The sequence below is a fragment of the Biomphalaria glabrata genome, chromosome 13 (assembly GCF_947242115.1).
Source record: "Biomphalaria glabrata chromosome 13, xgBioGlab47.1, whole genome shotgun sequence".
In the NCBI taxonomy this organism is placed as follows: Eukaryota; Metazoa; Mollusca; class Gastropoda; family Planorbidae; genus Biomphalaria; species Biomphalaria glabrata.
Genome location: NC_074723.1, coordinates 4958104 through 4981148, shown reverse-complemented (window position 1 = coordinate 4981148; position 23045 = coordinate 4958104). Strand labels below are relative to the sequence as shown.

At 36.1% G+C, this 23045-nt stretch overlaps 2 protein-coding genes across 2 annotated transcripts in view; one reads left to right on the top strand and one right to left on the bottom strand.

Moving 5' to 3' along the window:
- LOC106066795 (uncharacterized) overlaps positions 1–3343 on the bottom strand; it is a 47216-nt gene extending 43873 nt beyond the window's left edge. The window contains exon 1 of the mRNA XM_056009123.1: positions 3214–3343. The gene's annotated coding sequence lies outside the window, so the exon portion shown is untranslated. The remainder of the gene's footprint in view (positions 1–3213) is intronic.
- A 5177-nt stretch (positions 3344–8520) lies between these two features.
- Positions 8521–19805, top strand: LOC106079796 (uncharacterized). Its single transcript, XM_056009065.1, has 5 exons — positions 8521–8790; positions 11512–11676; positions 13608–13748; positions 16855–17133; positions 19077–19805. Exons 1-5 carry the CDS (start codon positions 8742–8744, stop codon positions 19559–19561), a joined length of 1119 nt encoding a protein of 372 aa, XP_055865040.1. The 5' UTR covers positions 8521–8741; the 3' UTR covers positions 19562–19805.
- Positions 19806–23045: the final 3240 nt, after the last annotated feature.

The window sequence follows — 23045 nt, the reverse complement described above, 5'->3', positions numbered from 1 at the left end:
TATCTATCTATCTATCTATCTATCTATCTATCTATCTATCTATCTATCTAACACTTAACTTTATAAATATTTTCTGTTGTAGACAGTATTCAAGAAATATCACCCAACATTGAACAAGGGGAGTCACTCTAGTTTTGTTCTATCAGTCTGATTTTTTAATCCCACGGTAAGCAATTATTTCTAGCGTGAAATAAACTTCGATAAAGTCCAGTAGAGAATCGGCGCTGAAGACGCCATTATCCCCGTTGATCTTTGGTCAGGCTTTTATCTCACGGACAGGCCTGGACCGGAAGCTCTTCACCCCTATCGTGAGATAACAGAATCGAACAGCGGAAATCACGACTAATTAGCATGGCAGAGCCAATCAATGAAGTTCATTGAGGGTTTTGAGGAAATAGAAAATTGTCAGTTATTTCAGCAAAAGTCAATCATTTGAAAGTCCTTCGAAAGTCATTTCATTTGACTACAGAATGCACTCAATCCTGACTCTGTAAGCTTATTTTGTACTCAGAATAACTTAATATATGTGGTATTTAAACAAATTATATATATATTTTAGTTATTAAAAGTATAGTAAAGAAAGAAAGATCTAAAAAGTCAATGTACAAAAGAAAAAAAATAAGGTAACAGTTTAAAATAGACATACTTTGTATGGAACAATGAAAGTAGATAACTTTTAACCAAGTATGTAACAACTGAAGTCAGTAAATTTGACTATAAATTTGGCAATAGAAGTAGGCAAATATTTACCAAGTATTTATGAAAGATTTGAAGTAGGCAAATGATTACCAAATATGTATGTGTGCAATGATCATTTAAATTTGAGTGCTAGATGTGATGATGTCTTACGATGAGATTGTGTTGATCAGACAATGCGTTTCTGAAGTTCTAATTTATTATACTCTTCTTATTTTAAACAATTACTGAAAACTCAAACAATATCGTTATGCCGGGGATACAAATGTAAACATTAATTCAAAACAACAAATAACTCCACGGTAACAAATACAAAGCTTCAATTCTGGAACTACGAATTGCTTTAACAAGATATAAACCCTGTACAATACAATTTAGTTAAACGAGTTTACTGTCGACTTCCTAGCTTCTAACTACAACTGACTCTATTCATTCTTTAAATACTCTCTCCCCTCTTCCTCTTTCTGCATTTTCAAAACCAAACAAACTCCTTTCACCCCGCTCAATTTCCTTTTATGGTCATGGAACTAACTTGTACTCTCCATTTCCAAGAAATTCGTCAATGACCTTGCTGTGCAGACTCTGCAGAATCTAAAAATAAATTTAATGCATCCGCTGCTTTATGCTACGTGACAGTATGCAAGATTTCAAGAAGGTAAGTTTGACTCTACATATGTAGTCATGGAAGTAGGAAAGAGAAAGAGAGAGGGAGAAAGAGAGAGAAAGAATGAAAGCAATTGGGAGGGTAAGAGAACGAAAAGAAAGAGAGAGAGAGAGAGAGTGATCTGAACAAAAAATGTCGGTACGATACAGTGTAAAAAAAAACAACAACATGGAAAGAGGAAAATTGGCAGAGATTTTTTAACCCTTAAAGTGCTGAACTCTTTTACAATGAGTGCAAACATTAGTCTAGTCTGTTTAGAGGCTAAACTACAACACGCGTTTTAAGGGTTAACTAAACCAAATGGACAATGTCACGGACGCTAAACTCAAAGATCGCTGTTGCCAACTAAACAATGACTACTTTGTGCTAAATGTGCTAGAACTTCTAAATGTGCTAGAGCTTCAGAGTTTTATTGTGAGGAAAAAAATGTCCAAAAATGGTTAAAACTGTTCGAAATAAACAGATTAAATCTTAGCACAATAAATGTTAGTCAGTAGACGAGCCAGGTAAAGAGAGCTAGTTCAGTTAATTAATATCATTATTTGGGATTATCTATTTTTTTGTGATATCGGTACTGTGGCTCTAACTGATGCAATTATTTTGTTGGATTTATGAATTAAATTATGCAGAATTTCAATTTTTGGATTTGTTCTGTGATTGGTTCCATTGTGAGTTTCGTTGTTTTTATGGGGGAACAAAAGGAACCGCTCTATTATATTTTTGTGACAGAATTAAACAATCAGGTACACCACTAAGCGATATACTCCTAGAATTGCCTTCATTCTGAAAATTGAATTTTGACATTCAAGACATTAACCAATCAAGACATTAACCAATCAAGACATTAACCAATCAAGACATTAACCAATCAAGACATTAACCAATCAAGACATTAACCAATCAAGACATTAACCTTGGTTAGGTATTTTGCGTTTTTAGTCTGTGTTACTGGTTTGCCATGAATAAGATAAGTGGAATTAATTTGTTTTAGTTTTTTTGTTACTCTTAACAACTGACATTTTTCTGGGTGAAAAGACATGCTCCAATTTGATTCCCATTTCTGTAATTCATCTAATTCTCTTTGTAAAATATCTGTGTCTTGTGTTGTTTTTATTGTTCTGTATATTATGCAATCGTTTGCAACTAATCTGACTTTTGTTCCTGAACTAATGCAATTTGGTAAATCATTTATGTAAATTAAAAATAGTAGTGGACCTAAGACTGTTCTTTGAGGTACACATGAGTTTACTGTTATCGGTGTTGATTTAGAGCCATTTATTATTACAGTTTGTTCTCTCCCTATCAGTCAATCTTTAATCCACTGATGCAGTGGACCATTAATGCCAAAATATTTTAATTTTTAAAGCAAACTATGGTGGTGAACTTTGTCAAAAGCTTTGGAAAAATCTAGTAAGATAGCATCTATTTGTTCACTATTATCTAAACCTTTTGAAAAAAACCACTTAGATCAGTAAAACAAAAACTAAGGCCCGCGGGCCACGGGTAATGTCCGGCTAGTAGAAACATGAACATATATATAGATACATAGACACACAAATACATAATAATAGATACATTTAATGTATTTTAAACTAATGGATACATAAACAGAAGACTTTAAACATGTATACAAAGCCTCGTAACCTTATGGTTTACACTATTAATTCATTTGAGTCTTTGGTACTTATGATCTCTGAGTTCTTCACAAAATAAATTTGTTTGAAATAAGTATCGATTCGATACACACACCCATAATGCAGATTTGTTAATAGAAATTCAATCAACGAAAGTACTAAAATGTACGATACATCTATAGTTCAGAATCGATTATTTCAAATGAAACGTAGACTTACCGAATCAACAATTCACACAATTTATTATAGCCAAAATGTACATGAAATCAAACTTGTTCCTATGTAAAAAGTGTAATAGTAATTTAGACTTGTTTACACACAATTGTGCTGCACAATCTGAGCAGACGACATTGAACATTTCTGTTAATCACAAGACATTCATATTTGGATTGAGTGCGCATGTCAAGCGGATTGATCTCGCGCGGCTGGCGGTTATTATGATATGTTTAGATTAGGGCAACCAACGATGGGGCCATTGGACATTTTGTTTGGTCACCTCAAACAATTGAAGTGATTACTGAATAGACATTATATATCAATAGTTCAAGGATATGGTCGGGGTCAGGGTTTGTATGTGGTTTAGAAATAAACTTAGACATATTTAGTAATGTGTCTGTAGACTTTCATCTTTTTTTTTTTACAATGTCTGTCAACTCTGTCTGTCTGTCTGCCTGTCTGGCCAAAAGTTTGTACACGTTATTTCTCCCACACCCAATCTCGGATCAAGCTGAAATTTTGCACATTTATTTCTTTTACCTGACAACACAAGAATCAATAAAGAAAATAAAAAAATTAACCAATTAGTTAGCTATTGGTAATAAATTACTTTATTTGGTATCTCAAACAAGGGAAAGAAAAAGTATTTGACTTAAGTGGCGGTATAAGCTGAATTAGTCCCCTTTCCAAAGGGAAAGAAATAGTACTTGACTGAAGTGGTGGTATACGCTGAATTAGTCCCCTTTATAGATTGTCGTATAAGGCTTATTACAAATGTAATTAAATGACTAATCCAAACAAATTGATACACTTAATATAAGCTTTGTTGTTTTTTTTAAAGTATTCTTTTGTACTTTGCTTGTTTCTTTTCTAAATATTGTTAAAAAATGATTCTAGTTTATAGAATGTTCTTATATTTAGGATTGTAATGAGTTTTTATTGTATTGTTGATATAGTTCGTAGATTATTTAAAGTTTAAATATAGTTTTTTAGGTTAGTGATAAAAGAGCTGGCGGAAGCTGGCGTATTGTTAAAACAGGTCATAGCTCAAAATTTCCAGATACTGAGACAGTAACCATGGCGCCAAGGGGCCTATTGCACTAATAGGGGTACACAGGGGCCATTGAAAGACAGTTGTTTGTTACTTATAAGAAGTCGTACGAGGATTAAGTGACACTATTACTTGAACGAAGTCGTCAGTGAATTGGGTGTCATGGCATGACACTATTGGAAATATACAAAAATTGTAGCAGACGTGGAAACTTCATTCTTTAAATTTAATAAAACAAACAGGATAATTTAATTTTTTTTTGGTATTTGTATGATGGCTAGTTGATATGCAATTTAAAATTATAACATGTATCAGAGATTTGATAGGCTAGTTGACTTAGTTTCTAGTCCTGGAAAAAAAGTTATTAAATTTGCCAAATATAATAAACTATATAATTTATTACACTATATTTTCTGCATCACAACTCCAGAAGAATTATCTGTACCAAAACATCAGAGCTATCTGCCAAAATATAACAATATAGCAGATTCATTTGTTAATTAAAATAGAAATAAATACAACATTACATAATCTGAAATGAGCAATTACATATCATTAATTAGCGGCGTTAACACACAAAAATTGTGTCAATAGCGCTTATGTGGTGAAATGAAATGACATTGAGCTCAAACAAGAGGCGTGAATAATTGAACAGCCAAACATCGCAGAGAGAAAGTGAGATGAATGGAGTTCCTTGCCGTGGCCTGCATATCAATGATAGCTAGAATTCGTCAATTTACTGGAATGTCTGTCTAGATTTCACTACTGAGTGTTTGAGCTTCAGACGTGGGTCTTACCGAAGCACAGTTGTAGATCGCAGAAATGTATTGTCCCTTAATGTTCTTGGTACATTGTCAAATAATAACATTAATGCAATACTTGAATAGGAAGCTTAACATTGATTTCTAAACAAGTAGAGAGCATAACAATATAAGCATTTATCTTATAATTTAGACCCATTCGTTTTTACTGTAAACAGTAACAGAAATTACTTATTTTTTCGGTAATATTTACAATATAAGCTTTTATAAGTCTTTGGTTACATGTTGCAGCGACACTATAGGAAAAAGAATTCGAACTTGTATGTCTTTGATCTTGTACGTGAAATAAGAAATAGCTTTATAACTTTTGAAACTTTCGACTGTTTTAATGTTCTCATGCAAAATTTATCTATCTATCTATCTATCTATCTATCTATCTATCTATCTATCTATCTATCTATCTATCTATCTATCTATCTATCTATCTATCTATCTATCTATCTATTGGATTGAGTATCAACCAAGACATTTCAAATCACATCATCAAGATTTTTTCACATCTTCAACCACGTTTTTTCTAGAGTCACGTGACTTTAACACTTTCGAGGAGGTAAGAGGACTCCCTGAAAGTCAACCAACTTTAAATGTCAGATTTAAACAGATTAGTTTAACGTTGTTCAGACCAACGTCCAGCAACTGGGAACCGCAAGGCTAATTGAGCGTCGTCTCGTCTGACACAGCACTCTATTCAGGAGAGTGAGAGCCACATACTTCATTACTGTGAGTACACATGCTGGGAGTAGGAGAACATCGTTAGCCTAACGCAAACGGAGATTTCTTCGGAAGTTATAATTAGTCATTGATTAGTGGCGTAGGGATTTAATAAGCAAATAGTCCAAAGAATGGGTGTCAATATAAAAATAAAGTTTTATTAAAATTCTTCACGACTTAATTAAATTACGGCTTTTATATAGCGCTACTTTCATTTACTTTCTTTCCAATCTAGTTTGTGGACCAGTGAGGGGAAGGGGGTATCTGGGAGAAGGTCTTCCGTGCTGCCTTTAGGTGCTCAGTAAACATAACTCTGTTCGAGTCGGGTGTCGAGCCTCGAGCCCCCTTCTTAGATAGCCAAGCCAAGTTCAAGCGTGATTGGCCTCTCGACCAGGCTTCCCACTTTATTCGAAGAATAGAGTAATAATAAAGGGTTTGCAAGTCCTTAGACAAATTATTAGTGGCTTCATGGACTCCTCTTCAATATTATCTTTTTGAACCAGCCATATCCTATAATGCTACAAAGGCCTAAATTCTATTTTAATCAGATACTGACAGTATCGTTCTCAATTATAAAGGATTTGGGTTGAGTACAGTATTTCACGTGACTTTGCAGACATAGTTGCGACCTAAATATTTTGCCACACTTGATGCAGACAAAACCTTTGTCCGCCGTGGGTCTATTTAAGTTCTATTTTTGTCGTCGGCGCCTGTCTTCGGACAGGGCTTTACTTTGGGACTCAATTGTCTGTCCCGTGACCTTCGAGAGAGCTCTCAAGCTGCCTCGTTTAGAGTTCACCTGCTTCCAGCAGCATTCCTCTATGCCAGTAAGGGCAAAATGGAGCCTGAGTTGTTTATAGAACGGGACAGAATGGTTGTCATAATCGTCCCTGCCATATCTGAACTATCTTATATAAAAGTAAAGGCGCGGGCGAATCTCAGCTCCTCTTTATAATAAACGTATTATAAAATCTTGTAAAAGACTTTTTTGTCATTCAACTTGTCCCATTAGGCTGCAGCCCTACCGTAATATTGGAAGCCTGTCCAACGTGCATTTTCCCGAATGCCACAAGGCCAGTAATATAATAGACCAGGGGTTCTCAACCTGTGGGTCGCGACCCCCTTGGGGGTCGATTGACGATTTGCCAGGGGTCGAGTAAGACGATCTAAAATATGGATTGTTATTGTCTACTCTTCTATTGCTGTATATGTGTGCGGGGGGGGGGGGGTCGCGGCAGAGTGGGGGATTGTAAAAAGGGGTCGCCGAGCATAAAAGGTTGAGAACCGCTGTAATAGACGGTGTGTCCGACTGATTTTAACAACCTGACCAGATAGACGTACACGTGTAGGCCTATATAGTGTACTGAGTGCAGTCCATAATGACAAGACCACCCTGTTTTTTCCCCTTGCGCGTTTAACGGTTATGCAATAGTGTTGTATTTTTAGTGGTCAGACAAGAAAATAGCACATCGGCATGGTTAGTCAAGCATGTATTTTACACAATAAAATAGTTATACAGGTCAAATGTTTCATTAAAACTCCAACGATTTCATTTCTATTTCTTTGGTTACTAGATCTAAATTTGAAATTCTAAATCTATGTTATTTAATAAGATTCTATACTTTATCGGTTAAGTAAGATTTTCCGTTATATAATAAGTTAATATCGTTTTAAAAAGAGTAGGCCTACTATTCTTTTCTAAAGGTCTTAATTCAAGGCAAAAATACAAGCACACATATTTATTTAGACATTTTTTTTTTAAACTTTATTCTGCATTAACGTTTATGTAAGAAACATATTCCTTATTACTGATTTTATTTTGGATAAGTATTTCTACAATGCTTAAAGAATAAGATCAAACTGTAGGCATACAGTCGGATGATTATATCTATATATAGGTCTAGTTCAACCCCGCCCCCCCCCCCCTTTCCAAAAAAAAGTTATGAAAAAGTTTGTATAGTTTAATTAATTTTCTTTAGGTTAGTTAGTAGTTTTAGCTAGAATGGTGTAACAAAGTGGCCGAGAGCTTTCGTTTTCCATACCCTAAAAAACAACAACAAACACACACACACGCACACACAACAAAAAACTACCAATCACACAGAAAGAGTGTTTTTAGAGTCTCTCTTGTTTGTTTGTAAAAATGTTTTACATGTTTCGGATGTTCCTTCAGAGTTGAAGATAGTTTACTTCCTAGTCCAAACCTCCCGCAGGACGACGGGGGATGGGAGCGGGCAGGGTTTGAACCCTCGACCGTCGATAAATCCGAACGACAGTCCAGCGCGCAAACCGCACGACCAGGCAGCCATCCTGATTTAAAGATCCTAATTAAATTTAATATAGTTGATGGGTTAGAAAGGGGAACTAACATTCCCATTCTCATATTGGTACATACTATACTGAACAGTTCTGCTTGGTTGAACATATTATTGGCACATATATGAAGATTTGCGTTCCAAATTAAAGAACTGAGTATATAAATCTATATCTAGTAGTTCCATGTACATGCAATTTCTTCACTTACAGCCGGCAGTTTTTTGTTTCAGATACGAAACAACTTGGCCACTAGCCATTAGCCTCGTTATTAGCCCAGCGTCGAAATCTTCAGAGATTCCAGGAAGGTATGATAGGAACGAAGCCTTTCCTTAGTTGGCAACAGTTTTGTTCCGCCTGACAAACACAACTAGCAGAACTAGATCTATAGTCTCAGGACATCCGGGTCTTGGAGTCTATCTATAATCTATAAGTACACGTCCATTGTGAGACGCTGTTTATGGACATACCTCGATACTCTGGTGTTACACAAACATTAAATACATGGTGCCAAGTTAGAGGTGGCAAAGGAGACTGCTGTAGATTAAGCGTAATAGCCAATTGAACTTCTTTAAATCACAAAGTCTTGTTTGTGTTACCTAGATCAGGAACCAGGAGTGCGTGACCTTCTTCGAATGCACAACCCTATACTGCTATTGTTGAAGATTGGACTTTTTGTGTTAAGTAAGTGTTTAATTATCTTAAAAACAGGCATAAACGTATCTAATTTGGACTTGTAATGTTTGGTAAGTGTTTAATTAGACATTAGCGAATGAGCACTCTCGTTCGCCTGGTGCTAAATATGTTATCATTTAAAAGATAATTAGTAGACATTAAAGGGAAACTTCGATGGTTTTGACAATTTTTGATATAATATGTGTTTTGATTTACAGATAATGAATATATTATTATTTTATTTTATTTGCAATAATAATTTAGTAATTGATATTTTTCTGACGTAATTTTCCTGCGCATCCAAAACGGTCAGACTTTCACCGGGTTTCTATGTGACGTCACGCATGCCTATTAATTTAATCTATTGACTTATTGTATAACGGAAAACCATACAGCAAAGTTTACATTCTCGTAAAAGAAATATACCTTCGTCTCAGCAGTTAGATCTAGATCTTGTAAGCAAAGAAAAAAATGTGTGTTAAAGGAGATTTACATGCTTGACTAACCACGGCAGTGTGTATCTTCTCGCCTGACCACCCAACACACAATAAACACTATCGCTTGGTTGTCTTGTCATGACCGACTACACGTAGTCTAGACTAGCCTTACACTGACCAGTCAGACCTGCGATCTATTTACTTCTTGGGACAGGGAGGGGCTAAGATGAAAATGTTACTTTTTTTTCTTCGTATTGGTTGTCCTAATGCATTTAAATCTCTCTATCTATAACTGTACCATAGCGCTTGACTAGGCCGTCACTAAGCCTAACAGCCTAACAGCTACTGTAAGAATGAAGCGATACGATTGGTCAAATCTAGTTTCCTTTTCGGTATTGTTGAGGGAAGTGACGTATGCCTAACCTAAAAACAAAATCTCAAAGAACCCTTTTTTTTTTTTGAGATGTCAAGAATTTGCTGTCTAATTTATTTAATATAAATGTTTCTAAGCATTTAAATAAAAAATGGTAAAATGTTTACTATTACAACTTTTTACGCAGAATTTAAATATGTCAATAACTCAAATTTGAAAAACCATCGGAGTTTCCCTTTAATTAATCAATTTATTATACGATAAACTCGGATAAAGTCATTGAAGCGGTTCTTTTTTCTCCCTTTAATTCCCCTGAACTAGTCTAATAGATCAATTGGGTGCCCAGTGTCATAGTCAAGGGCGGATTAGGCTATATGGGCAAGTAAAATTGCCCTTTCAAACCTTGCGATCTATAGGGCAGATAATGTTAAGGTCAACTGTTTCTTTGGTCAACAGTTTACGAGCAGCACAACGACCTTTACTTACCTTAACTAAAGTCAGGTACCGGCTAGAGTTGGGTGGACTCATGGGCGCCCTAAAATCCCGAAACTCGAAATAAAATGTACAAATGGCATTCCGAACTGCAGTGAGGAGCAAATGATTCAATTCAATCTTTTTTTTTATTTTGTATTATTTCTATGAATTAAATTCTGCGCTTCAAAACAGTTCATGTAACAGGGCAGAATAACTGAACCAGCTACGAATGCTTGAAATTTGAATGTCAACTACATGTATAAGTTAACGTATATTGTAGCAGACATTCTTCATTATAAGAGATTCATCATTCTGAGTGTTCTACTTTATTCATTTAGTAACAGAGCTTATCAGATAGTTTCAAAGTCATCTAATAAATTATTCGTATAACAAAATACTATCGATACATTATAAACGTGTACACAATACTTTTGAGGGCAGATATGATTGGATGCCCATCATGTGACATACAATTTATGGGCCGCATTGTATAGAAATGCCCGGACCGATTGTGACATCCAGTCATCCAGTCCGCTCTTGGTCATAGTTCATTAGGGCTCTTTATCAAAAAGACCAAAGGGGTGCCTGGTCTAATAGAACATTGGGGTCCTCGTCTAAAGGCCAATTGAAGCAAATAGTTTAATAGATCATCGGGGAGTCTTTCATAGCGAAAAGTTCTAATCTGGATCAAGCATCCTACACTAACCTAGACAGATAGTTCCAATGTATTTTGTTGGAAATTATTACCAGATCGTTGGTGCACAAACACAGAGTTTTTGTACAGGAAAAGCGAGTTTCAACTTCACCAGCTCTCACTCGGCTGATAGTGATGACAATGAAGATCTTTGTAAAGATACTGAGATAAGGTGTATAATTTTAGTTATCTATCTATAGTCACTGTCACTAAAATGTTATTTAAGCCAATAATAGAATATGCATCTTCTGTTTGGGACCCCTCAACTCAAGAAAACATTAAAAAGCTAGAACAGACACAAAATAGAGCAGTGAGGTTAATAACAAACGAATATTCAAATTTAACTAGAGTAACATCTTTAGTAAAATCACTAAATTTAGAAACCTTTCAGGATAGAAGACTCAAAAGTAAAGTAGCAATTATACATAAAACACTGAACCATAATCTTCAAATACAAAAACAAAACTTAATAAAATACTCAGAAAAACACAAAGATAAAGGCAGATTCTTCGTTTCTATACTGGGACAAATGCATACAACTCCTTCTTCCTTAGTGGTATTAGAGCATGGACTGCACACACCTCACATCCAGGCAGCATGCCAACAAAGTAAAGAGTTTAATTCTGCTTGATGATGGAAGATTTATTGACCCGTTACAAACATTATATAAACATAAATATGTATACTTCTGTGTATGTGCGTGTTTGTCTGAATGACGTCATATACACGAGTTTCTTTCAACTCTCCGCTAGATGGCGTTGACTGCAGTATCACACAGAATGTCACACTAGAAAAAGGCTCGGCTTTTATAATACCTTGCTTTACGGATTATCCTGAATGGTTTGTCACAGTCAGCGGTGTGAAGCTACGGGTCTCATATTGTGACATCTTCACTTGTTACAACACATTCCCCTCTGGTAAGAACTTTTCTTCCCCATATGATTCCTTAGATCAGCGGTTCTCAACCTTATATGCTGGGCGACCCCTTTTAACAATCCCGCACTCTGCCGCGACCCCCCCCCCCCACACACACACATACAGCAATAGAGGAATAGACAACAACAATCCATATTTTCGATGGTCTTATGCGACCCCTGACAAAATGTCAATCGACCTCCAAGGGGGTCGCGACCCACAGGTTGAGAACCCCTGCCTTTAGATATTAGTACATCATTAGTATAGGACATAGGACTATCTTTGTCAGGGCAGCCTTGATACAGGATTATACGTGTATACACATAGTCTTCATATAAAACGTTCTTAGTATAGTACAATTCATTTTAATGTATGTATATATCGTAATATAAACAGTGGCTCAACGAGAGTGCATAGGGAAGTAAAGCCTGTCGATTTGCCCCCCCCCCCCACCACCTCCCCACCTCCTGTTAGTGTACGTCAGTGTTTCTCAAACTTTTTCTTTAAAAAAAAAACACTTCGCACATTCGGAGTATTTAGCGAAACACTTTATTTCTTAGAGAGATTACTTCACGTGGTGGCCTACTAGTTAGTCCAGTAGTTGGTTGAACACCTAGGCAGGCCTTGCGGAACATCTAGACAGGCCTTGCGGAACATCTAGAGTGGGCAGGGTTTGAACCCGGGACCATCGATAAATCCAAACGACAGTCCAGCGCGCAAACCGCACGACCAGGCAGCCATGTATGTTGTAGATTTGGTAAATGTTGTATGTGTAGTATATGTTGTAGAGATGTAGATGTTGTAGAGATGTAGATGTAGAGATGTAGATGTTGTAGAGATGTAGATGTTGTAGAGATGTAGATGTTGTAGAGATGTAGATGTTGTAGAGATGTAGATGTTGTAGAGATGTAAATGTAGAGATGTAGATGTTGTAGAGATGTAGATGTTGTAGAGATGTAGATGTTATAGAGATGTAGATGTTGTAGAGATGTAGATGTTGTAGAGATGTAGATGTTGTAGAGATGTAGATGTTGTAGAGATGTAGATGTTGTAGAGATGTAGATGTTGTAGAGATGTAGATGTAGATATGTATATGTTGTAGAGATGTATATAATGTAGAGATGTAGATGTTGTAGAGATGTATATGATGTAGAGATGTAGATGTTGTAGAGATGTAGATGTTGTAGAGATGTATATGTTGTAGAGATGTATATGTTGTAGAGATGTAGATGTTGTAGAGATGTAGATGTTGTAGAGATGTATATGTTGTAGAGATGTATATAATGTAGAGATGTAGATGTTGTAGAGATGTATATGATGTAGAGATGTAGATGTTGTAGAGATGTAGATGTTGTAGAGATGTAGATGTTGTAGAGATGTAGATGTTGTAGAGATGTAGATGCAGAGATGTAGATGTTGTAGAGATGTAGATGTAGAGATGTATATGTTGTAGAGATGTATATAATGTAGAGATGTAGATGTTGTAGAGATGTAGATGTTGTAGAGATGTAGATGTTGTAGAGATGTAGATGTTGTGGAGATGTAGATGTTGTAGAGATGTAGATGCTGTAGAGATGTAGATGTTGTAGAGATGTAGATGTTGTAGAGATGTAGATGTTGTGGAGATGTAAATGTTGTATGTGTAGTATATGTTGTAGAGATGTAGATGTTGTAGAGATGTAGATGTTGTGGAGATGTAAATGTTGTATGTGTAGTATATGTTGTAGAGATGTAGATGTTGTAGAGATGTAGATGTTGTAGAGATGTAGATGTTGTAGAGATGTAGATAATGTGGAGATGTAGATGTTACAGATATTTACGTGTTGTAGATGCTGAAGACTATGTTCATATTTTTATTAATTTTGTTCTATTATTGTAATTACCACAATGAAATTATCCTTTTTTTTTCCTTTGTTTTTTTTTATGTGCATAGAATTCTTCGCCAAACACCAAAAAAATAGGCCCATTTTTTCCCCATTCAATTTTTATTGGCCTTATCTGCGAGTGATGAATGCAAACAAGACATTGACTCAAATACAGTGCTATGGTGACACCTGGCTTATCAATGTGACTGGTGAGTTGCACTACAATACCTATGTTAAGTGGTGTTTAAGTAAAGGTATAATTCTGATTCAAACAAGTCAAACCAAAGTAAACTTTACATTCCAATAATAAAGTAAACTTTATATTCCAACAATAAAGTAAACTTTACATTCCAATGATAAAGTAAACTTTACATTCCAATAATTAAGTAAACTTTACATTCCAATAATAAAGTAAAGTTTACATTCAAATAATAAAGTAAACTTTACATTCCAATAATAAAGTAAACTTTACATTCCAATAATAAAGTAAACTTTACAATCCAATAATAAAGTAAACTTTACATTCCAACAATAAAGTAAACTTTACATTCCAACGATAAAGTAAACTTTACATTCCAACGATAAAGTAAACTTTACATTCCAACGATAAAGTAAACTTTACATTCCAACAATAAAGTAAACTTTACATTCCAATAATTAAGTAAACTTTACATTCCAATAATAAAGTAAACTTTATATTCCAATAATTAAGTAAACTTTACATTCCAATAATAAAGTAAAGTTTACATTCCAATAATAAAGTAAACTTTACATTCCAATAATAAAGTAAACTTTACATTCCAATAATAAAGTAAACTTTACAATCCAATAATAAAGTAAACTTTACATTCCAACAATAAAGTAAACTTTACATTCCAACAATAAAGTAAACTTTACATTCCAACGATAAAGTAAACTTTACATTCCAACGATAAAGTAAACTTTACATTCCAATAATAAAGTAAACTTTACATTCCAATAATTAAGTAAACTTTACATTCCAATAATTAAGTAAACTTTACATTCCAATAATTAAGTAAACTTTACATTCCAATAATAAAGTAAACTTTACATTCAAATAATAAAGTAAACTTTACATTCCAACAATAAAGTAAACTTTACATTCCGATAATAAAGTAAACTTTACATTCCGATAATAAAGTAAACTTTACATTCCGATAATAAAGTAAACTTTACATTCCGATAATAAAGTAAACTTTACATTCCGATAATAAAGTAAACTTTACATTCCAACAATAAAGTAAACTTTACATTCCGATAATAAAGTAAACTTTACATTCCGATAATAAAGTAAACTTTACATTCCGATAATAAAGTAAACTTTACATTCCGATAATAAAGTAAACTTTACATTCCGATAATAAAGTAAACTTTACATTCCAACAATAAAGTAAACTTTACATTCCGATAATAAAGTAAACTTTACATTCCGATAATAAAGTAAACTTTACATTCCGATAATAAAGTAAAGTTTACATTCCGATAATAAAGTAAAGTTTACAATCGAAATTTATTTGTCTTTGAAAAAATAATAATTTCGGTTTGCGTAGGGATCAAACCCACAACATTCGCGTTATTAGCGCGACGCTCTACAAGTTCAGCAGAACAGCGCACTTCTATGTGCGAAAATAAAAAAAAAAAGTTCTCCTTTCAGACCTTGTGGTCTATAGGGCAGATGATGAAAAGGTCATCTGTTTCTATGGCCTACGGTTAACGAGGGTATCCTGTGGCCAGCACAACGACCAACCAGGTACACATTAGAGATGGGTGGACTGCTGAAAGATCCAGAAATTAAAAATCCCAGCCTTCAACTGGTTCCGGACCCCGGTTCGTAGGCCAAGCGCTTTACCGCTCAGCCACCACGCCTCCTATGTGCGAAAATAAATGATTTCAATGTTTTAACTGTATTTTTTGACCAGCTTCCACCTTTTGATCCCCTTCCACCTTTTGATCACCTTTCACAGTTTGACGACCTATCACCTTTTGACCAGCTTCCACCTTTTGATCACCTTTTACCGTTTGACGACCTATCACCTTTTGACCAGCTTCCACCTTTTGATCACCTTTTACCGTTTGACGACCTATCACCTTTTGACTAGCTTCCACCTTTTGATCACCTTTCACCGTTTGACGACCTATCACCTTTTGACCAGCTTCCACCTTTTGATCACCTTTCACCGTTTGACGACCTATCACCTTTTGACCAGCTTCCACCTTTTGACCAGCTTCCACTTTTGACGACCTATTACCCTTTGACCAGCTTCCACCTTTTGAAGACATATTACCTTTTGACCAGCTTCCACCTTTTGACGACCTATTACCCTTTGACCAGCTACAACCTTTTGAAGACCTATTACCTTTTGAAGACCTATTGCCTTTTGACCAGCTTCCACTTTTGACGACCTATTACCCTTTGACCAGCTTCCACCTTTTGACGACCTATTACCCTTTGACCAGCTTCCACCTTTTGAAGACCTATTACCTTTTGACCAGCTTCCACCTTTTGACGACCTATCACCCTTTGACCAGCTTCCACCTTTTGAAGACATATCACCTTTTGACCAGCTTCCACCTTTGACGACCTATCATTTTTTGACCAGCTTCCACCTTTTGACCAGCTTCCACCTTTTGACGACCTATTACCCTTTGACCAGCTTCCACCTTTTGAAGATCTATTACCTTTTGACCACCTTCCACCTTTTGACCAGCTTCCACCTTTTGACGACCTATCACCCTTTGACCAGCTTCCACCTTTTGAAGACCTATCACCCTTTGACCAGCTTCCAACTTTTGACGAACTATAAACTTTTGACCCTTTGATCAGCTTCCACCTTTTAACCAGCTTCCACCTTTTAACCAGCTTCCACCTTTTGATGACCTATCAACTTTTGACCAGCTTCCATCTTTTAACCAGCTTCCACCTTTTGACGACCTATCACCCTTTGACCAGCTTCCACCTTTTGACGACCTATCAACTTTTGACCAGCTTCCAACTTTTGACCAGCTTCCATCTTTTAACCAGCTTCCACCTTTTGACGACCTATCACCCTTTGACCAGCTTCCACCTTTTGACGACCTATCAACTTTTGACCAGCTTCCACCTTTTGACCACCTTCCACCTTTTGACCAGCTTCCACCTTTTGACGACCTATCAACTTTTGACCAGCTTCCACCTTTTGACCAGCTTCCATCTTTTGACCAGCTTCCACCTTTTGATCACTTTCCACCTTTTGTCTATGAAAAATGTCTGAGCTGATAGTTTGAATTGAAACGATTCTTTTCTTCTTCCAACAGATAGCGTACAAGAACAAATTTCATTAAAAGCCAACTGGATGAGACAGTATTATGACGTACAGTACAAAAGGGACGTAACTTTTGTTTGTGAGAAATGGACCGGTTACGGGAGTGAACTCTCTTTAGTCAGGGAAAGTCCATACCGTGTTCTAGCTTCAAGTTCAGATTCGGCTTTAATTACATATACAATGTACAATGTTTCAGTCTATCCGCCCTATTTTACTGTTGAGTGTACCATAGACAATTACACAACCAAAATACTTATTGAAGTAGAACAGAGTAAGTATTGAAGAGTTTCATACATGGAGGCTAACCTGTATATAGCAAGCTTTTTTGGTGTAACCGGCGTACATGCTACGGAAGTTTCAATACGCAAAGTATTTAACAATATTAATATTTTTTAAAATCCTTTATCAAAAGCCTTACTTGCGTTGCTATGTCACGTGTTTATTATGTTTATTTAACTGGCAGATCTTGATGCTATAAACTTGTGACATATGTGGGTTCGGAGGTGCCTTGATTAAGTTCAAACACTTTAATAATCAATGAAGTAACAAAGTGCTGATATGTTTTCTTGAGTTTTAATTATTTAAAACTTGAACTTGAAACAATAAATGTATGTACAAAGATATATAAAACAGATACAGGATTCAGTGAAAATGATCAAGAGTAAATATTTACTTTAAAAACTAGCGACTTCTAAGTCTAACTTTCTAGCTCTCTCTCGTCTCAAGCTAACACTCCGCCTTTTATATCTTTCTTTAGAATAAAGAACCGTGACATCTCAATACCCATCCTTGACTCCTTGACCCGTTTACATTTAATTTTCCTTTTAATTGTTTGTAAAATGTTTGTAAAATGTTTTACATGTTTCGGATGTTCCTTCAGAGTTGAAGATAATTACTTCCTAGTCCAAACCTCCCGCAGGACGACGGGGGAAGGGAGCGGGCAGGGTTTGAACCCTCAACCATCGATAAATCTGAACGACAGTCCAGCGCGCAAACCGCACGACCAGGCAGCCATTTAACCTACGTTAATTATGTTTCCCTGCTGTAGCATTGAACTAAGCTTTAATCGGCGTCTTTCTGGCATTAAAGCGTGAGTGCGCTGACCTGATTTGAGATAGGTACAATGTCCTCATTTTGTGAACAATGAGGTGTCACTAGGAACTGTAATTGTAATTTAAGCTATGTTAAATTTTGTTTCCCTGCTGTAGTCTTGGAGCTAAGTTTTAATCGGCGTCTTTCTGGCATTTAAGCGTGGGTACGCTGACCTGATTTGAGATAGGTACAATGTCCTCATTGTCTAAACTACGAGGTGTCACTAGGCACGTGACAGCTATTGCATCAATTACTTTAAATCGATCATGTAATTCATTTCAATATAGTCAAGTTAGTTAGTAAAGTTTCCCTTTCAGAGCTTGTGATTTCTACGGCAGACGATGTTAAGGTCCTTTGTTTCTTTTGGCCAAACGGTAACGAGCAAGGCATCTAAGTTTTGAAATAAATTGTTGGCAAGTTTGTCGTTGGTCGTTGACGATGTTCTATATATATTCATATCTAACAAAATAATTAAAAACCAACTAATTGATTAATTGGGTATTTTTTTAAAAAATTGATTCACGTTTTGTTAGGTACAATAAATAATTGTTTACAGTATCAACTTGTTAGAAGAATGCTTGAGGGAGAAATAGAGTTAACAGTTATTTGAGGGGACTAAACCCAACAAATTTAGCCACAAATGCGAACATTGAAGGATTAGTTTCCCTTGCTGGTATCCAACAAAAAAATAATTTAAAAAAGCAAATCTTATATTATGTGTATTAATTAGTTTGGATCAGAATCGCTAAAATGAAAACAAGACACAACAACAACAAAAAAAAACAACGTTTGTTAACAAAGCTTAAATCAACTCTTCTATCTGTCTGTCAGTCTGTCTGGTACATGTTATTTCTCCCACTTCCTATTCTCGGATCGAGTTGAGCCTTGCACAATTATTCATTGTTCCTACCAAAATCAATGTCAATAAAAAAAATTAACCAAATAATTAAATAACGGTAATGAATTCATTTTCTCTGATATAAAAAAAACGGAGATAATTTTACAGATTAAGATATACGGCACTAAATGTGGAGTTGTTCCCCTTAAATAAGCTTTATTTTTAAATTGTTTTTTTTTTGTGTGCTTGTTTTATATTTTCAATTTATATTTTCATAATTCTAGATGAGAACCCTGTGACTGTGCCAACCACATTGAAGTGGACCTCAGATGACCCAAAAGATTCTACCTCCACAACTTCAGCTGGAATATATGTCATTGTGTCTGTGTTTAGTTACACCGTATTAGTTGCTGTTGTGATAATATGCATTAAGCGTCGCCGACGGCGTCGGGCGGAAAGAAACATAACGGAAATATTAATGATGTTTCATGACTCTGTAGAGCAGGTGGACAGCGTCTCAGCTGGGCAATACCGCAGCTTGACAGCAACGCAGCTGGACAGCACCACAGCTGGACAACACCTTAGCTTGGCAACACCGCAGCTGGACAACAACACAGTGCCCGAGCCACCTGTCTATGAAGAATGTGTCCACATTTTCACCATTGCCCGGGTAGGACTGGACACTGCAGCAGCACCGCCGCCCCCAGCGTACGGTTCTCTACCTCCATCTTATGAAGATTCAGTAGCTCCTTTCCAAGGTGTCTCTTAGTTAAATATTGAGCATCAATAACAGACAAGTCCTGCTGGAAGTCTACATATTGAGATACATTTTCATATATTATCCAGTATACTTAAATAGAAAAAATGTTATCGATTAAAGCAGTGGTATTCAACCTTTTTTGGCCTACCGCCCCTTTTTCGTATTTTTTCTTTCAAAAGATCCGCCAGCGGCCCCCCTGTAAGAAAAATATTTATAAAGAAGTGAGAAAAGGCAAATTTGAAAAAAAACAAAACATTTTTTTATAAATTTTAATGCTGTCAATCAATAACACTTACCCCGCAAGGGAGACGACCGCATGCCAAAGGTGATTTTCTTTGGCGAGCTTAGAGGTGGATGGCGTCATAGAGGTGCCTCTGTAAGCACTACAAAGATCCACTCAGGCGCCATTTCGCTCTCACTGGCATAGAGGAAAGAACCTGGCAGCAGATGGCCCCTGAGAGAGACAGTTGGAGTGTTCTCACAAAAGCTGCGGGACAAACAATTGAGACTCATATAAAAGAAATTATTGATGACTGGCGCAAAAGACGGAAAGAAAACTTAAGTAAACCGCTAGCGGACAACGGCTTTGTCTATACAAAATTTGGGAAAATATGCAGGTCGCTATTGAGTTTGCGTAGTTATGTGAAACACTGCACTCAGCCTTATTCTTTGGAATCAAAGACATAGGCATTTTCATCATTATGTCAAATAATTTGCAGTGATTACACACAAGATTGTCACACTTATTGTCTTGACTTTTTTTCAAATCCTCTCCAACTGTCTCTCTCAGAGGTCATCTGCTGCCAAGGAACTTTCCTCACTGGATTAGAGAACAATAAAAAGAAACAAGATTCTTTTTCCATTAATTAAAGGAGAAGATGTAAAATCATGATGTCATCAAGATGTCTTCGGTTAACTCTTAAAATGCGTGTGGTATATTAGCCTCTAAACTTCAGAATTGTAATTCCATTTTGTATGCACTCATTGTATAACAGCTCAGCACTTTAAGGGTTAACAAGGGCGCGACGTGACCAGCACAATGAAAGAAGGGTAAAGGTCACGCATTTTTACCGCCCACGGTTTACGAGGGTGTAGTGTGGGCTAACACAAGCATCATCTTTACTTTTTCCATTGACCCCAGAGCTTGGTGGACAGTGACCATTCTTATTGAACCTATTGCTGGGTTGACGCAGTGATCCCATATCTGGTTGGATTCAGTATTCGTATAGCTGGACTAAGTGACCATTTAGCTGGGTGGACTCAGTGGCCCTATTGCTGTGTGGCCTGAGTGACCCTATACCTAGGTGGACTCGGTGACCCTATAGCTAGGTAGACTCAGTGACCCTATATCTGGGTAGACTCAGTAATCCTATAGCTGGGTAGACTCAGTGACCCTATAGCTGTGCGGACTCAGTGACTCTATAGCTAGGTGGACTCAGTGACCCTATAGCTGGGTGTCAGGTGAAAACAGTCATGTCCTAAAGTCATGTTCTGCAGTCGAACTTTATTTGCCCCATCACATGCTGTTTAAGCTGAACCTTACACAAAGTGAAGAACAGATCTAGGACTTCTTCTGGATCTGCTTTCAATTTAGGGGTTTAGTTTTAGAAATTTAAATCTAGACCTTCACAAACAGAGCACGAACAAACTGTTTACTATTTAAATACGTAATAAATTATTCGGAATCAAAAAAATAATTCCATTCAAATCCTGATCTACTGGGGAAAGCTAAAATCAACGCTTTGATTTTTTTTTTGTCTCTCTCTCTCTCTCTCTCTCTCTGTCTGTCTGTGTGTGTCTCTGTGTGTGTGTGTGTCTCTCTCTCTGTCTCTCTCTCTCTCTCTGTGTGTGTGTGTGTGTGTGTGTTCTGTGTGTGTTAACTTATGCAGTACACGTGTTGTATAGACAAAATGATATTACATGTACTTGGTATAAAAGAAAAGAACACCCCGATGTAAAAGGGGGACACGGGTGAATGATTCGAACAGTGACTTGAAGAGGGTTGAAATATTGTGATTTTTTAAATTCATACACTGAGATTAAAAGTCTGTAAATATTTGCAATCAACATTTTGTTCACATTTTTGTTTATGAGTTATTTAATACAATTAGACGTGTAGGTTGAACTGTGTTTCTGGGGCTAAAAAACCCCAACGATACACCACAAATAAACCAAGCTAAGTGTTTTGAACCAGAATTTTAAAATTATTATAAAATAAAACAAACCAATAGATTTTTTTTATCAACTGTTGATGGTCTATTTTGTTGATGAGTATATATATGTTAATGGTGCATGCGAGTCCATATGACACAACAACAGAATGAATCAAGAATATACTTAATAACGCAGGCTGATAACTTCAACAATTTAATAAACAATAAAAATGGCACAGTCCTCTGTCGTCTCTAGCCTAGCGTCGTCCTCTAAGGCGTCTTGTCCGTTATTCTTCTTGTTCGTCATCCTACTCTGTTCTTACTCGTCACATTACTTAGGAAAAACCCGATTCACATCAACTTCTACGCATCTTGTGTCATTACACAACTATCATTTTAAAACATGTTATATAAATGAAATATAAAATATGCATATAAAGTTCTGATTTGTGATTCCTCGCACTACTTTAAAGCCATGCAACACATTCTGATGAATAATGGAAAAATACAATCTTAACGCTCTGATCACTCAGCGCAGAGCCCAGAGCTCCATGGGAGCAAACCATATGGTTCATCTCATTCAGAAATAACAAAGTGTTCTTTAAGTCTCGTTATTATGTCCAGTCTAATGCTTCTGATGAATAAATGAATATTCACTATTGACTAGAGTAACACCTTCAGTAAAATCACTAAATTTAGAAAGCCTTAAGGATAGAAGACTCAAAGGTAAAGTAGCAATTATACATAAAACACTGAACCATAATCTTCAAATACAAAAAAAAAAATAATAAAATACTCAGAAAGACACAAAGATAAAGGCACATTCCTCATGCTATGACTAATTTGTACAAATACTCCTTCTTCCCTAGTGCTATTAGAGCATGGAATGGGTTGTCTGAGCTAGCCAGGAAAACCAATGACTTGGCAGAATTTGAGTCATTGGTTAACATGCATGACTAGATGCATGACGCGTAAGACGTGATCATATTCTTTTTTGAAGTGACGTGTGTATTTTATAAGCTAAGCTAAGATAAGTTAAAATCTAATTAATTTCAACCCTGCGTTTCTTCGGTGTGTTTCTTAAGTAACATACAACATCAGACCAATGATCCTCGAAGTCTGAAAAGGAAAATACTTTTCACAGATAAACCTGCTCAGTTTCCGGTACTGGTACCAATACAAACCCGGGTCCCAGTGTTCTTGAAGATTATGTTTTACTTTGTACTGGTACAAATACAAACCCGGGTCCCAGTGTTCTTGAAGATTATGTTTTACTTTGTACTGGTACAAATACACACCCGGGTCCCAGTGTTCTTGAAGAATATGTTTTACTTTGTACT